General features: G+C 43.8%; 1 protein-coding gene across 1 annotated transcript in view; it reads left to right on the forward strand.

Moving 5' to 3' along the window:
- The window catches only part of LOC144784743 (serum paraoxonase/arylesterase 2-like), a 448,276-nt gene that overhangs the window by 342,061 nt on the left and 88,094 nt on the right, over positions 1 to 18,121 (forward strand). Inside the window, exon 6 of the mRNA XM_078663731.1 lies at positions 5,033 to 5,233. Within this exon, the coding sequence (XP_078519857.1) occupies positions 5,033 to 5,233 (201 nt within the window). The remainder of the gene's footprint in view (positions 1 to 5,032; positions 5,234 to 18,121) is intronic.

An 18,121-nucleotide genomic window follows, 5' to 3' on the forward strand; every position in this document is an offset into this window, starting at 1 on the left:
ACAAGCGTCTGACCGCCGTTCGCAAGGTAATGGAGACCGCCTGACAAGTAGTTAGTGGTTCAACCCACCACATTATGATACGACCGCCGTGTAGGCGGTCTGAAACATGCCTTTTACTATTGCGGCTTCTGCTGTGACCTGGAAAAGGGCCGCAGCACAAGCTGCAGTAGTAAAAGGCGTGTTTGCAAACATCCCTACATCATGTGCTAGGCACCATGTGATGCCTGGCACACAGTGCATGCATGTTTGGGGAGGCACCACATGTACCACCCTGTCCCCGGAGCAGTGGCCCACAGGGAATGGTAGCCTTGCAAGAAGCCCCCAAAGTCCCTTTCCATGGTGGTGGGACCCCCATGAAAAGGCTGTCGGAAATGTACATTGTAACCCCTATGGCGGTGCCTGCGCAGGTACCACCTTCATTGTAGGGATTATAGTCTGACCGGAGCCCTGGCAGACTCCTTGAGCCTGTCGGATGCAAAAGTCTTTCCCGCCACCCTATGCGCTCCCACCGCCGGTATGGTAATTCAATGGTCCGACCATTACCCTAGATTTCAGGCGGACCACGACCAACGGGCATTACAGGGGTTATTGCAGTGCAAATAAGCAATATTTTTGATGCATATATCATTCCGCTACAATAGCCAGACTGGGCTTTTCTTCAGAAATTAGTGCCTGCTTGAAGCATGTGCTAACAAGGAGAAATGTATTTCTTTTTCAGAGAAAAAAAACCACGCATTACATTACATGTGGGGCACACACTAGGTCCTGTTTTTCTCAAACATGGCTGATATAGTTGTTAAACAGCCCATGCCACTGTTATGGTCTGATTACTTCATTCCCTTTCTGGTCCCTGATGAGAATGCGCCCAAAAGTCTTGCATCAATCTCTGGCTTGCCGGCTGGGCAATGGGCCAAAGTTACTTGTTCAGCTTTCTGTGGCTCCCTGGCTAATAGCCACCCTCGTTTGGACTGATGTACCTATATAGCAGATGCACCAGTAAATACTTGAATCAATGGAGCACTAGATCAAATTGATCCCTTAGAAAAACAGATCTTCTATAGAAAATGATTGTCGGCTGACTGGTTTAATGAGGACATATTAGTTCTGAAATCGGTGCACCGATCCGGTGAGTGCTGTATACTTTATTTGTTTTACGTTCCACCACACGGGTGACTTAAGATGTTTTTATCGGTTCGACTATCCACTCTCCGATAGCGTTTTTGATTCTACACGTTTTTCCCTTTACCCGATACCTCACTTCCCGGCACCATTCTTTTTATTTTTTCCAATAGACCGGTTTCTACTTTGGAACACTTGGCCCATAATGATTGATATGCCCACACACGCGCTTCCACTGCATGTTCATTTTCACCTTCGCGTTAACATTAATTTTTGACGCACATTTTTACCGTTCCATGTAAACACCGATTGGATGCAGGTCCCCTTCCTGATGTACTGTTCCTTCTATTCACAGATTGCGATCTGCTGTCCCCTAACGAAGGGCCTCTGTCCCGAAATGCATAGGGACTCTAATAATGCAATTGGATCTTATTGAATGTTGAATTGAGTTTATCCAGTCACTATGAGTTAATATGTGACTGTAAATAAAACTCACCTATGGAACTTTGAAAGAATAGTGATATTCCTTTTTTGACTTTACTACACACTCATTGAACTTTTGTGAAGAAGTTTTCTTCTCTAACCGGAGTGCCACAGGATATAGTGCAGGAGGTCCCTGCACTCCCCTATTTATACTACGGAACTCTGGAGCCCCCATTTGCCAGGAGGGACTCTTTCCTGGGCACCTGAAGATTCTGCACGATCGTGTTTAAGCTGACCCAGCTGATTTTGTATAGAGGACGTGCCGCCATCCCCTTTCAATTTGTTGATATAGTTGTTAAACAGCCCATGCCACTGTTATGGTCTGATTACTTCATTCCCTTTCTGGTCCCTAATGAGAATGCGCCCAAAAGTCTTGCATCAATCTCTGGCTTGCCGGCTGGTCAATGGGCCAAAGTTACTTGTTCAGCTTTCTGTGGCTCCCTGGCTAATAGCCACCCTCGTTTGGACTGATGTACCTATATAGCAGATGCACCAGTAAATACTTGAATCAATGGAGCACTAGATCAAATTGATCCCTTAGAAAAACAGATCTTCTATAGAAAATGATTGTCGGCTGACTGGTTTAATGAGGACATATTAGTTCTGAAAAAGAAGTGCAAATGTCTGGAGCGTCTCTAGCACAGAGAGTATGACCCCGCCTGGCAAAGGTATTATCAGGCAGTAAAACATTTTTTACATTGTTGCCTTAAAAAGTCTCACTGTGATTACTACGCCAATAAAATACAGTTGAGCCAAAACTCTTCGTGAAAGTTATTAATGGTTGTGAAGTCACTATTATCCTTAGCTTCAGTCTCCGCTACGATCACCCCAACAAAGGATGCATGCAATGTTTCGGTGCAGTTCTTCCTGGAAGAGGTAGCTACTATATACAACTCTTTTCCTGCAGGTGATAGAGACGCCTCCTGCTTGAACATTTGGTTCAACTGGTCAGAGGATAGCACTATGATACTCGGTTTCAGGCCCATCGAAACTGAAGTGCTGACCACAATATATTCCTCAGTGAAGTCAGGTTCTTCAATAGATCTAGCTTCTCCACCCATTCTGGAATGAGAACTAGAGATGATCCACCTAGTTTTAGGTGAACTGATCAACAACTTCCTGACCTCTGGTATTCATTGGTGGTTCGCCTTCTAAAAAAAATGCTGTTGGATCCAACCAAGCTGGAAAATTATCATCAGGTTACGTTAATACCACTATTCTCCAATATCATGCAGAAAGCTGTGAACAAGCAGCTATCTAACTTTATTGAGAGCCACAACTTATCACACAGGACTCACTCTAGATTCTGCCTTCTCATACAGCACAGTCAGGCTTACTGTTGGTGAGTCAATTCACCAGATCTTGGACGCTGCCGACTGTGTGGCACTGTTGATGTTGGATCCCAGTGCCGCATTTGACACTGTGTCCCGCAATATCTTGTTAGAGAGACTCTAGAACTGTGGGGTGGATTGTAAAGCACAGCTATGGTTTGCTTCTTTTTGCAAAGGAGCACCTTACAGGTGCTACAGAAGCCCTACCAGTCGAAGGTGCTCCCACTGAAGCAAGGGGTGCCGCAGGGCTCCACTTTGAGTCCAACCCTGTTCAGTGTTTAATGTATATGTGTGACCATTGGCGTAGGTAGTTGAAAGCTATGGGTTCTCAATCGGATCATATGAAGATGATATACAACTCATTATTATGCTGTCAAAAAACTCCACTCATATAGCTGCGTCCTTATGCCTCTGCTTAGCAGAAGTGGGTAAATGGGTGGAATTAAATTGTCTTAAGCTTAACTCTTGAAAGACAAAGGTTCTGACCCTGGGCAACCATTCAAGCATTTGGTCAACTGCATGGTGGCGTAAGGAACTGGGTCCAGTACCCGACTCCAAGGTCAAGGTCAGGAATCTCTTCATTTGGGTAGGCGAAAAATTGTCTTTTGACAACTAAATTATTAAAGTGGCAGGAAAATGATTGACTTTTTAAAATGCTGAGGAAAATACTGTGCTTCTTTCCTGATGCAGCAAGAAAGACAGTAGTTCAGACCTTGATAGTGTCAAGACATGATTACTGTAAAGTCCTATATCTTGGAGTGAAACAGTTTCATCGAATTTCACGTCCAGGTTCAGAGGACGATACCTCACTGCATGCCCAACAAACCAGTATTTTTGTTACACAGAGAATTTGAATTTAAGACTACCCTCAGAGTGCGGGATCCACAACCTATTTGATTTGTTCCTTTATTGGCACCCTGTGAAACAGAGATCTTCATTGAAGCCTTGTGTTACTGTTACAAAGCGGTGAATAACAAAGGTCCACAATATTTGCCACTGTTTGTTAGACCTTCAGTACAGCTGAGAAACCTTAGATCAGCAGGGGAGATGCTTGTAATTGTTTCCAGATTCAAGAACGTACATAAGGACAGGAGTTTGTTTGGCTACCTGGCACCTAAATTGTGGAATGCTCTGCCATTAGCAGGTCATCAGGCCCAGTCGGAAGACCTGTTTAGGAAAAAACGTAAAACCTATTTCTTTAACTCAGGATGTAGGGGTGTTTAGAACTGCATTGAGGCTGGTGGTCACCCGTACCTACGGCTGGTACACCTCAAATGAGGTAGCTATGCACTTTAGAATTTGCATTATTTTAATTATTATTATTATTATCATTATTATTATTATTATTATTATTATTATTATTATTATTATTATTATTATTATTATTATTATTGTTATTGTTATTGTTATTATAATTATTATTATTAGTGCTGCACTGCAAAACATATATTCAGTGTGTAGCATTCTTTTGTTTGTTTAGGTATAGAAATCTGTACTGGAAACATATGGTTCCTGCAAAAATCCTACGCTAGAGAGTGCACGCTTGCCTCTGCGAGTATGGGCGTCATGCAAGGCAGCCTTTCAGTGAGCCATTTCAGCAGCAGCATTGTATCTTAACAGACGTGGCACTGTGCTGTGTTTTCCCACTTGATCAACACACAAAATCCAGTTTCTGCGCTAAGTCAAAAATGTGTGACTCTGCCCTATAATGTAACTTTGTCAAACCAAGACAGTTATTATAATAGTTTCCTCTGCATTAACCAATTCAACTATAATTAGGGAGTTGCCACCCTCCATCAAGTCATATTTGTCTTTGCTGCATCCACCTATCCATCCATCCAATATCCATCCACCTATCCATTCATCCATCTAATCCCCAACCCTCCCACCCACCCATCCACTTACCCACCCACTCACCCATCCATCCACCCACCCACCCACTCTATGCATCCATCCACCCATCCATCCATGTGATATAGTTGACAAACAACAGAGTAGGTGCAATAAAATAAAAAAGTACAATTTTCTTCAAATGTCTTCAAACATTGCGGAATCTCTTTTAAACATTTATTTATCTTGTTGTGTGTTTCCTAATTCAGTGTTAACGATATTGCAGCTGTGGGGCCAGAAAGTTTTTACGCCACAAATGATCATTATTTTGTGAATACTCTTGGAAGACTTGCGGAGGTATACCTCAATATTCCACTGGAGAACATTGTCTATTACAGTCCCAATGAAGTGAAAGAAGTAGCAAGTGGTCTTAATTTTGCTAACGGAATTACCATGTCACATGACAAGAAGTACGTATTTTACTAACTTGATTTTTTTAGATTCATATTTCTTAACGTGTAGCTAAGTTTAATGTGGCTTGTTAAAATATTTAGCAGGAAAATGTATGTTGCACATTAATATATTCCTAAGCATATAAAAATGTAATTTTACTGTGGGTAGCACTCATAGATATATGTATTGGCACATTTTACCAAGTTGTAGAGGGGATGAAAGTGAAAATACATGCCTGTTTACTATTTCTGATGAGATCACGTTTGTTTGCAGATTTTTACTGCAAGAAACTGACACGAGGCTTTACAACACAACCAAAGTATGCTACACATTTCTAGGCACAGGGAGATTAAGTGATTTGCCCAAAATCACAAGATGTTGAGCAAAGTTGGGATTTTGAACCTGGTTCCCCAGTTCCAAAGGCGATCGCAGTTGCCATTAGGTGATATCTCCTCCCCTTCACAAGAAGATATCACAGGAAGTGACCGTACAATTCTAGCTCTCTTTTTCACATCATGAGGGAGACGGCCCTCAGAAGAAGTCACTTGATAACTGCAAAAACAGGTTTTTGCAAAAGTAGCTGGCGAGGTACTGGCAATTCTACAGCTACCTGTGAGTAGATCACCTGTGTGCAGCCAAGCCCACTTAAGTGGAAGCTGTTCCTTAGTTAAATTAATATATGTATCTCAAAATTGAAAAACATGTATTAAAGACGTAAATGTGTATATTTTCCGTACTCATATGCTTAGATGCGGGTGTTGGGAAGACATTATTAAAAATGTTATCTTGGTGTCAGTGGCATTACTTCTATTGCTTTCGTATTATCCTGATTCTTTCCAAATGGATTAATCCTTTATCACAATACTTATGTCAACCTTGCCTGATGCACTGAGGAAATCACTGCTAGGAAATCTTGCATGGTATGGCCACTAATGTGATCTTGCCTGAAGTGATCACTATTACCAAACTAATAATATTAATAGCTCGGTAGGATTTTTATTGAACATAAGTAGCTCTTATCTAAAAAAAAGGTTGGAAACCCCTGTCCTAAAAAATAAAAAATTTTAACCTCCTTCTCCACTTCCTGCTTCCCTCATGTAGGTTGTTAGATGTTCATCACACAGGCACATCATGTCTTACCTTTTCTACCATGAAACAGGCTACATTGCAGGGGATAAGCTCCTATCTCTGAGAAGGAAAAGTTGGGCATTATAATTAAGGCTGTCATTATAGATTCTTTGCTGTGCTGACTAGACTGACAGACTTATTTTTACTTCAGGGATTGACCCAGCAAGCCACAAGGATAGACATCCTGCCAGAATCAGTTGTTTTCAACCTTAGAAAATGCTCTTGCTTTTACTTTAGGCAAAATTATAATTCCCACTTGGCCGCCATATCAGCACTTGCCCTGACACACTGGGATCTTTCTCCAAGCTCATTGGGATCATTGCTTATTTTTTCTGTTTGCCATCTGACTGTCTAGGGCAAACAAGATAAACAGCATTTGCAGAGTCTGTTCTACTTAGCATAGAACTTACAAATCTCTTATGCTGGTGGTACCTCTGGCAGATGACGCACAAAAAATGAGTTATTTATGTTGTAACAGACTAAGGATCTGCCATTGGCAATTCTGTGGCTTTCCCACTTCAAAATGAGGCAGGGGAACCATAAGGTGAGATTAATGTTGCATCCTCTGTTCTAGCTCCTTAACCACGGCGCAAATTCCGCAGCGGTGCAGGAGTTCTAATGAGTGGGCGCGGCACGTCGGGCAACGGACGTGTGCAACACTAGCCAGGTATTGCTAGCGATGGCCATTGGCAGACGCGCGCATGGAAAGCGTTAAAGCAAGTGTCCGGTTACTCCACACTCCTCTGGTTTAGCTTAGTCAGGGTTTCGGTGAGTGTAAATCTTATATTTTCCAACTAAAAAAGAGGTGGACCACAGGGTGTAGAGATGGTCCAATATAGACATGATTGTGGATTAGTAAACTGGAAAGGGAGCCTCCACTCCATGCAAGGTTGTGGTGAAAGATTTTCCATAGTCAATGGATTTGTGAGAAGCTAGCCTGTCAGAAAAGTGATAGCAGGTCTTCCCAATTGGGTATACCTGTTTGGAAAAGAAAATTATTTTCTTTAGTCCCCTCACTCACCAGAGGTTGCCCTTAGGTGACATGCTTCATCATTGGGGCTTCCCAAGCATCTACTGCTTGGGGCATGCTGCGACTTGCGAAGGATACGTAGGAGCACTTTTTGGTGAAACTATGTGTGGTGCGGTGAATGGTGGAGTGGTGATTAAGTGAGTTAAAAATACCTAGCTAGTATTCTTGCCTCTAGTTGGTATAATAAAAAGGGGGTAGATATAGGAATTGGAACATTAATGTGATCAAACACCTAGTTATCTTGTCATTTTGATCACATTAATGTTGCAATTCCTATATTTAACCCCTTTTTATTATACCAACTAGAGGCAAGAACAAATATGTTGGCTTACTAGCTAGGTATTTTTAACTCCCAAATTCCAGGGAGCACTTTGACGAGATAGGCCTCTCATGGATGCATGAAATGATGTTCACAGACTACTAATAGTAGTGCAGTTACTTATTACACGTTGCAGAATGCGAGCAAGTTGGGCAATACTGTCCATTATTAGCTCACTTTGGTTGAACACAGATCGCCATGTATGCTTGGAATGAGAGCACATGGCAGCACCCAGTAGCTTGGCATAACATAGGTGAAACATACGAATTGTGATGTATAAATTTCCTAGTGTCCTCTCATTTTCTCCTACAGGCGGAATTAAAACTTAAGGAAAACCGGAAGGAAGATAAGTATACCTTCCATATCAATGTGGATGCAGCTTTCTGCACCCCAAAAATAAACATAGGTATTACCTGTCTACCTAAACAGGGAGTGAGCTTATATTTGCCCTGAAGAAAGCCCAGGGCCCAAGAGGCCATTCTGAAGGGTTGAAACATGTTAGCAAGATACTAGGCAAAGACACTAGGGTCACAGGACCATTCCCTCCTGAATATATTTGTAAATTTCGCTGACACCTCCGCTAATAAAGGGATACCTGGAGATGAAGGAGGATTTTTATTTTTAAGACCCCCTGGTCTATGTCTCCAAAGTGCTCCCAGGAATATGGTCGAGCCCACCCTGACCTTTAGGAGTCAGGGTGAACCCGATGATGAAGCATCACATCACAAGGGTGTGTGAGAGTTACTAAACAAAAAGGAATTGCTCCTTTTCCAGTGCTGAGCGGGTATTGGGAGGGATAATTTTTGTAGTTGTTGGTTTGCCACAGAGAACTAGTCACTACTCATATGACAATCCTCTGATGCACAAGCCGGTTGCAAGTTAAGCACAATTCCGGTATCTCAGCTTTTGTACAGATCCGTCTAATGGTACTAAAGTTATTAGCAAATCAAAGATTTCGTACCCCCTCATTAATATTTAGACCCCCAATCCCTGAGTGTGCAAAAATCTGAGTTCTCTCCTCAAAGCCTAACATTGCAACTTTCTGCAGATTCAACAAGCAGTGCCAATATTAGCAGATGATCAGTTTCCATTTTTTTGCCTCATCCCTTTAATTTGCACCTCCATAGGAGATTCGCAAAGTTCTTGAAATGAGGAAGTGATTTGGAGAGCAAGACACCAGGAATTAATCCAACATCTAGTGACTAACATGGTACAGAATGGATCTGCATATTTCTTGAAATGAGGAAGTGATTTGGACACTCTCCAAATCACTTCCTTGTTTCAAGAAATATGCAGATCCATTCTGTACCACATTAATTACTAGACGTTGGAATAATTCCTGGCTCACTCATTCCCTAATACCTTAGTGTCTCCAAGGCTTGAAAATCCATGGCTATTTTGCTCGAAAGCCTCCAACTACTCAACCGCTAATAGCCTCTGACTGAACTCTGCATGCACAGTGTTTGCCAGGTTTCTGCACCTGGAGCGACTTAGCCCAATCTCCTAGTTTTCCACTGTTGACCTGGCAATCTTACACTGAGGTTGCTCCTTCTGCTGTCCTGAGGAAGACCCCGCTATAAGGAACCAATTGCCTTCCGTCAACTTCTGGGGTCGAAATGTCGACTTTATTTGTACTTTGCCCTTTACTTAATATTTAAGCCCAGAAGTGGAGAACTCAATACGCATTCATAACGTCTCGCTACTTGGGTTGTTTAGTTAGTCAATTGATACATTGTTAGGTCTATCACGTCATTGTAAATATTATAATTAACTTCACCTTCATCTTCACATTTCCATCCCTTCACGAGCAGTACCTGGAGCACTTTACTCATTTTTATACTTTGGAGGAACCGTTGATATTGTGAACTATGGATACATTCATACTATAGCGCTTTCAAGACTAAGCTAGCCTTTGTATTGTTGAAGTTAATACTTGTGGGTGTTTTACTAGGTGGTGTTCTCTTTGAGAAGCAGATAGGTCAGTTGGACCACCTGTTGAACATACTTTATACATCTGCATGAAATTCAGCACGTCAAGCGTAAGCTAACCATAATACATTTTGGTCTAATTTCGTGCATCTCTATGAAATGGCACTAATGTTATTATCAAAAATAAAATAAAATGTATTTCCTCCCTTTCAACTTTGTCACCCACTTTTCTAATCTGCATTAAAACTGAGATTCCTAGATCGGCCACACTGTGCAGTTTGCTGCTCAGGCCTCTTGGCCTGATAGCACTATTCCCATTGCACCATTGATAAATTTGCCTATAGGGGAGAAGGAAGAAAGGCAAAATAATCCATTCCACTATAAGGAAAGCCACAGTACAGCCACATTACACCCCTTCAGCTAAAAGAAGCACTCACTTAACACACATTTGAGCTCTGATCCACTTTGTGGCGATGATATACCTTCTGCATTTATTATGGAACATTGAATATGCCATCCATACAGTTTAGACTATAAATGCTATATTTAAGCTTGGTGTTTATTTATTGTCCATCTTGTTCATATTTTTTTAGCATTTGTGGTGACTTCAATTACGTCTGGAAACATGGTAAAATTATTTTATATAACAAATAAAGTCAGTTAGCATATATACATGTGTATAGTGAACAATCATAGCATTCAAAATGTTCAGTTACACTGAGTTGTTATACTATGTAGGAAATTGGGTTACTGGTTGATTGGGGTGAAACCCTATTGAAGCAGCAACCCCAATTTGGAAGATTTTTGTAAAAATCAACCATTAAGAAGCAAAAACGCCAACTGCGGTTATCTGGTAATGGTAGACCAGGTCCAAGTCATAGGTTTAGACCGACTGCGACGGAGCACAGGCCGGATGCAGGACTGAGTTCAGCACACTGAGAAAGTACCTTGTGGGCATGGGCATCGAAATGCAAAGTCTTTCCACTACGCTGTGTGGGCTAGCATAGAGGAGCCATTGACGAGGAGCTGGATGCTAGGTCTGGACTTTGAGATGCATCATGCAGTGGCAGCTCAATGAGCCGTTGTCGAAAGATGCATCGCACAGTGATGGGCTGATAAGCCGTCGAGTAAGAGGTGTGATGTAAATTTCTGTGTTTGCACTGAGGAAGCCGCTGGGGCTAGTGAGGTCTTGCTATGAGATGCATTGATCTGCTTTGTGCTGGATCGGAGTCAATGGTGAGCTGTACCATACTGTATCGACGTTGAAGAAGCCTTTTATGTCCCTTGGCGTAGAAGTTGGGTCTGAGGGTCCAATATTATACCTGGTGCCCACTTTGAAGCAGGAGAAGCTTCTAGAGGCTTACACCTACAGAGATGCTTGGAATTTCCTGCTATCCTGGCCCCAGCTTGTCTCAGGTCACAAACGTCTAGGGTCAAAACCCTTTGTGAGTGTGTTCAGGCACAGCCTTTGTGATATGTAGGAATGGTAGATGACCGCTCCACCCCCCTATCAAGTCAGAGATGGCCCATCATGCCAACACATTCCCTCTTTGTCTCACTGTCTGGTAGAAATATACAAAGACCAATTGCCAGCTACACATAGTCATGTGACCCAGGATACTGGCAGCAGGCATTATATGGTTGGGACAAGAAAATGCCAACTTTCTAAAAGTGGTACAAAAGGGGTGGTGATGGTCGGTTTCCGGTCCAGGGAACGCATGGCTTGGCAGTTCGGGCTGGACTGTTCCCATGAGGCACAGGGTCAGACTGATTCGCATATAGCCATGTCTGAACTGGGGTGGCAGAGTGGGCTAAAGAGCTTGTTTCCGGTCCAGGGAAGGCATGGCTTGGCAGTTCAGGCTCGACTGTTCCCATGAGGCACAGGGTCAGACTGATTTGCATATAGCCATGTCTGAACTGGGGTGGCAGAGTGGGCTAAAGAGCTTGTTCCTGGTCCAGGGAAGGCATGACTTGGCAGTTCGGGCTGGACTGTTCCCATGAGGCACAGGGTCGACTGATTTGCATATAGCCATGTCTGAACTGGGGTGGCAGAGTGGGCTAAAGAGCTTGTTTCCGGTCCAGGGAAGGCATGGATTGGCAGTTCGGGCTGGACTGTTCCCATGAGGCACAGGGTCAGACTGATTTGCATATAGCCATGTCTGAACTGGGGTGGCAGAGTGGGCTAAAGAGCTTGTTTCCGGTCCAGGGAAGGCATGGCTTGGCAGTTCGGGCTGGACTGTTCCCATGAGGCACTGGGTCAGACTGATTTGCATATAGCCATGTCTGAACTGGGGTGGCAGAGTGGGCTAAAGAACGGTGATGGATTAAACCCAGATCTTTTGACTGGGTGTGAGTGTTTGATTGGTTCAGATGCTCCGTCCATCACCACACCCTTTTGTACCGCTTTTGGCCGCCATAAGTGTGGCAGGGTATGCTCAGACGTGAGCCCCTTGCTCACTTTGCCACTGGATTCAAGCAAGCCGGGCTGACGACGGCTGTAATGCCAGAAACCGGTCCTCGGAAGCTTGTTTCCAGTCCAGGGAAGGCATGGCTTGGCAGTTCGGGCTGGACTGTTCCCATGAGGCACAGGGTCAGACTGATTTGCATATAGCCATGTCTGAACTGGGGTGGCAGAGTGGGCTAAAGAACGGTGATGGATTAAACCCAGATCTTTTGACTGGGTGTGAGTGTTTGATTGGTTCAGATGCTCCGTCAATCACCACCCCCTTTTGTACAACTTTCTAAAAGTAGCATTTTCAGAAACATAAAATTTCTATCTTCTCCCAATTGAAATTGAAAGTTACTACTTATTAACTGTAATAAGGGAACCTAATGCTATACTATGAAATAGGTAGGCCTCACAGTAGTAAAAAATTAATGTAGGAGTTTTTCACTACCAGGACATGTAAAACTTAAGTACATGTCAAACATTTTAAATACACTGCAACTTGCTCTCGTGGTTGTGTATGGCCCACTTTAGGGATGGCTTATATGTATTGAAAGGGAGGTCTGGTCCTGGCAAGAGGTTTATCTTGCTAGGTCAATTGGCAGATTAAAACTGCACACATAGGCTGCATGACAGGCCTAGGACATGTTCAAAGGGTTACTTAAGTTGGTTGGTGGCACAATAAGTGCTGCAGGCCCATTAGTAGCATTTAATTTACAGGCCCTGGATACAGGTAGTACTGCTTTGCTAGGGTTTTGCAAGTAAATTAAATGTACCAGTTGGTGTAAGCCAATATTACCGTGGGTAAAGAAGAGAGCATAAGCACTTTAGCACTAGTTATCAGTGGAAAAGTGTGCAGTGTCCTAAAAGCCCAAAAAAATGAGTATATGGGAAATAGGAGGGTGAAGGACAGGTCTTTCCAGAGAGTTTAATATTTGCATGCCCTGTTGCCCTGCCCTCTCCTCGCCTTCCTCCACCACTTCTTCCATCTTCCAGCACACCATTACCTCTGCATTTTCTACCTCACCTCATTCATTATGTTGACTTTCTTAGCTTCTGCAATACATTTTCAAATGTTCCCTGGTGGCTTCTCAGAGATTATGCCCCTGTAGCAGGCCTCCTGGGTATGTTCCTGCTGCACTTTTCCCAGGCTGAATTCTGCTCCACCTCTGTATGAAGCAAATACCATGGCTTTAGGGCAACATGTAGTGACGTTTTAGTGACGTGCTCATCTGGAGCCAATAGCCACTCAACAATCTCCATATACAGGTGAGGTTGTTTACTTTGACTCCCATGAGACAGTTTTGGTTCTTTTTTTCTGCTGAAAGTTTATCATGGGTGATAGACCTAGCACCATTGGCGTGGGTCTCCCTTCCATTTCTTCGCTGTTGCCTCCTATGTTTTTACTATGTTTTTGCTGGTCTAGATGCTTTGGGCACTTTGCCACTGTTATTCAGTACCAAAGTGCAAGGGCTCTATATTGTAAATTGTTGTAATGGATTAGTGACTCCATGATTGGCTATTTGATTCACTTGTCGGACCCTAGTACAGTGCACCATGTGTGCCCAGGGCCTGTAAATCAAATGCTGCTGGTGGGCTTGCAGCACTGACTGTGCCACCCACAGAAACAGCTTGTAAAATATGGCTCAGGCCTGCCACTGCAGAGTCTGTGTGCAGTCTGGGACTGCCATGTCGACTTGGCAAGTGCACACACTTGCCATTCCCTAAACCTGCCCCTTTTCTACACGTCACCTCTAAGGTAGGCCCAAGGTACCCTTGTGGGCAGGGTGCATTGTATGTGAAAGGTAGGACATGCCCTGATGTGTGTGGCATGTCCTGATATGAATTACAGAGCCAATCTAGTTTTTCACTATTGCAAGGCTACCTGTTCCCATAGGCCAGAATGGGCAGTTTCATTATAACATCTGATAATCCTAACTGACCCAGGGAACTAGATGGAAAAACGAGTTTAGTGTGCCTGAACTCAGAATGCTAAAATACATCTTTTAGTGAGGGTGATTTTTACATTGTTTTTGAAAATACCACTTTTAGAAAGTAGGTATTTTCTTGCCTAATCATCCACTATGCCTCTGCTAGGTTTGTGTATTCCATGTCTGGTTTGTGAGTGACAGGGGGCTGGAGTGGGCTTTGGCTCCAGCAGTCTGGGCTGGGCTGAATGGGACCTGGACTGAATAGAGAGTAGAGAAAGGAGATTTCCTTTCACTTGCCTGAGCCTACATAGAACAGAGAGTAGGGGGGGATATTTCATTTCAGCTACCTGGGCCAGGTCTGCATTCAACAATGCTGTCTCGACCTCCTGCCAGAAAGCTGCAGCAAGGAGGACAGCACTGGTTTTGACTAGGCACAGACACACTCTGCCTTCAGAGAACAAAGGAATTAGTAGTATAAATATTGGGGCCCAGACCCCAGAACTTTAGAATACTTCTGGGAATCAAGACAAAGGTTTGCCAAGGGGAGAAACCAAAGAAGCAGAAGGGGAGGCTGCCCCTGTGCTGTGTGCTGTTTTGGGGTTGGCCTGCAGTGGTTACTCATTGCCAAGTAAAGGAGAAAAGGAACTTCGTGTGTACTTTGTCATCTTGAGGAAGATCTCCAAAGGCTTGAAGCTGAATTTCCTTGCTGGGAATTCTGCCTGCAGAGAGGTGCCTGCTGCTGTTTCTGGGACCTCTAGAGACTGAGTGTCGCTGGGAGCTGGAAGCGCAATGCAAGGAGGAAGAAGCGCGTCGCCACCGCAGCAGTTGCCATCGCATTGCAGAGGAAGAGTGCTGCCGCTGTTCACAGCCGCATTTCCAAAGAAGCATGTCGCATCACTGTCATGGCTCAAGGGTCCACTGGATCGCCGCCGGGCATGTACGCATTGCATCCAAGTTGTCGCATCACATCAAAGAGGCCATTTTGTCGCATTGCACCGGATCGTCGCATCACATCGTGCGCCATCTTGTCACATCGCACAGGGACGCAGGAAGAAACCGATGCATCAACTCCCCACGCAGTAAGGAAGCAGCGTGTCAACTCCCCTGCGCAGCAGTAAGGAACCAACACATCCACTTCCACGAGTGTAAGGAACGGCACATCACCTTCCCTGCGACCCTTTTGTTTGTTTTGCGTGATGCATCTAAGGTACTTTGAGAGTAAAGTGTCGCATTTACCATCTACATTGAACTAAGCTATTTCTACCATTAGAAAGTCATATTTTTGAATACTGTATTGTGGATTTTTGTTGTTTGGTCGTATGTTAAGTCTAGTAAAGATTACTTATTTTTCTAAACTGGTGTGGTGTCCAGTTGTAGTGTTTTCCCTGTATTACTGTATGTGTTCACAAATGCTTTACACACTGCCTCTGAGATAAGCCTGTCTGCTCATCCCAAGCTACCAAGGGGGTGAGCAGGGGTTATTATAGGAGTGTATCCCCCTTTCCCTGACTAGCAGCAAGGATCCCTATTTGGACAAAAGTGCAAACTATTTCCAACTAGAGGTCCCCATTTCTAACAATGGGCTTCACATTTTCATTGCTATTATGTGGTCAAGTAGCAATTTACAAACTCGCAAAATGCTGGATTTCTTTATTACATTCTTTGCACCTGCATATATTCTATATTTTGGGGATTATGGATTCACTGATCCTCAACAAGTCTGTGAGTCCAATGGTCTCATTATGTACCCATAATTAAAAAATTTTGCTGCAACAATTACAGTCTACCATACAATGGTGATTGTATGTCCCAAAAAATATGGAGGAGTAGAAGGGTGGAGCATCACCTAACCCCTGGTAGGATGTTGGGAAAGTGCCAAAAGTGCAGATCCTGCCCCTAGATATTTAAAAATATATATTTAATTTTGTGTGGGGGGGTTGTTGTTGTAGGCCAGGGACCTAGGATCTGGGTCTACATATTTATTGACAGATATGTACCTCTTTTAAACAGTGCAACTGTGTATGGCACTGTGAGCAATTCTAGCTGCGGCTGGATGTAGGGCAGATCCGGTTTAGGCATTATCGGGGATCTTTTGCTTTGTTGTGCTGATCTTCTGCCTGCTGCCCTCCTGTTTGGCTGAGAAGGACTAGACCAGCAATTCTTGATCCCCAAGTGACTCCAAAATCTAGTTGGCTGGACGTCCGATCTGAAGCCTCAATGACATAACAGGCTTCCAACCCCTGCACCTGGACTCGGCCATCTGTGAGTCTACCCAGCCAAATAGTGCCCCCCTGTCCTGGACCTTTGGAAGTAGGCCTAAGGAGCTTCCAGTGGCACCAAGGCTTCTTCTCTGCTGAGCAATGCATCCCCAAGCAGAACCAATGCATCTCCTCAGCTGAGCAATGAATCCCCAAGCAGATCAGATGAATTGCTGCTGCTGCATAGACTGAACCATTGCAAAAGACCTGCATCACCATCGCTGCCCGCATCTTGGGACTGACATATCGCCTTCAGAGCCGTCACTGTGCCACACATTTCCTGGAGCAGGTCCTTACATCTCTCAGCAATGGCAGCCACCGCGTCGACGCACCACAGCTTGGGGAGAGGAGTTGGCCTAACGGCTGAAGCGGTTGTCCTCGAATCTGGGGAACTGGGTTTGAGTATCAGCAATGACGCTGAACATCCTGTGATTCTGGGCAAATCACGTAATCTTGGGGTGCCTATCAAAAAATGAATGTGTCCTCATGTAACACAACAGGTGCTCATGTAATGCGCTCTGATACCCGATACCTTCGGGTCAAGTTTGCGCTACATAAAACTCCGTAAAAAAAAAGAGAAAAAGCTTCACCGCTCAACTGAATCAACACATTTGCCCAGCTGTGCATCGCATCCCCAACACCGGAGTTCGCATCATAAGCTCCTTTGACAGGATCCTCGAGTTGGATGTAACCGGACCTCACACCGCAATCTTGCTGCATTTCATAACCGACGCATTGCCTCGCCTGCGCAACGCATTTCGAATTCCGAGCCACACAGCGCTCCACAACCAGGTTTTAAAGTACTTTGTTCAGCAAGCCTAACTGGGTCCCTTTTTGATGGCGCTTGCTCCATTGCGGTCGGCCTGAATTTGTGGTCCAGCGTGACCAGATATCTCCAATAGCGCTTGGTGCATTTAGGCACTAATTCTCCCTTTAAAAGTTAAAGTTCAATAACTACAGTTCTACTCATTGAACATTTGTCATTTTGGTCTTGTTTTATTTTTTAAATGCAGTTCTATTTGTCTAACCTGGTGTGGGATTCTTTTTGTGTGGTCTTATCACTGTTTACCTTTTGATGTGTTGCATAAATACTTTACACATTGCCTCTAAGTTAACCCTGACTGCTCTGTGCCAAGCTACCAGAGAGTGAGCAGATGTTAATTTAGTGTTTGCCTGTACCTTACACTGATTAGGCTTGTGGTTGCTGCTTGACCAAGGATCACTCCCCAGTTAACCAGTAACCCAATTTCTAACAGGTATTCAATGGGGAGATTTGCATGACTTAAATGTGCATATGAATGCCTGTGATTCACATCTAGCCATGTTAGTAAAAACACCGGCCTATATTTACAAATATTTACAAATAATTTATGCAAAACTGTTTACCAATAAATATTGTTGCTCTACCTTGCATCAAAGAGAGACAGTAAAAAAACATTGCAATATCTACTAGGTATTGTGCATTTTTCCTCTACACCGGTGGTGGGCACTTTCTCCTGCCATGCTCCAACACACATACCCGTGTGCCATAGTGCAAGGGTATGTGCATTCTTTAAAGCATAGGTTTTGTACTGCAATAGGACCCTTCCAGTACAAAAACTATCCTTAATGGCTTCCCATCTTGTTTGTGTGCTGTACAATGCATCACACATGCAAAGTCGGAAAAAAAGGAGAAATTAAAACATGTGCAAAAGCGTAAGGTTTTGGTGCAAATCAAAATCTACCAATGCTTGTAGATAGAGCTTTGCATCAAACCCCATGGATGTCTGCATGGAAGCCCCCATGTACCACTCATGGAATGCCTATTGACGCAAATAGTGCAAAGTAATTAATCCCTTTGTGTTACTTTTGGATACATTCCAAT

This window comes from Lissotriton helveticus, chromosome 10 (genome assembly GCF_964261635.1).
Source record: "Lissotriton helveticus chromosome 10, aLisHel1.1, whole genome shotgun sequence".
Taxonomy (NCBI): domain Eukaryota; kingdom Metazoa; phylum Chordata; class Amphibia; order Caudata; family Salamandridae; genus Lissotriton; species Lissotriton helveticus.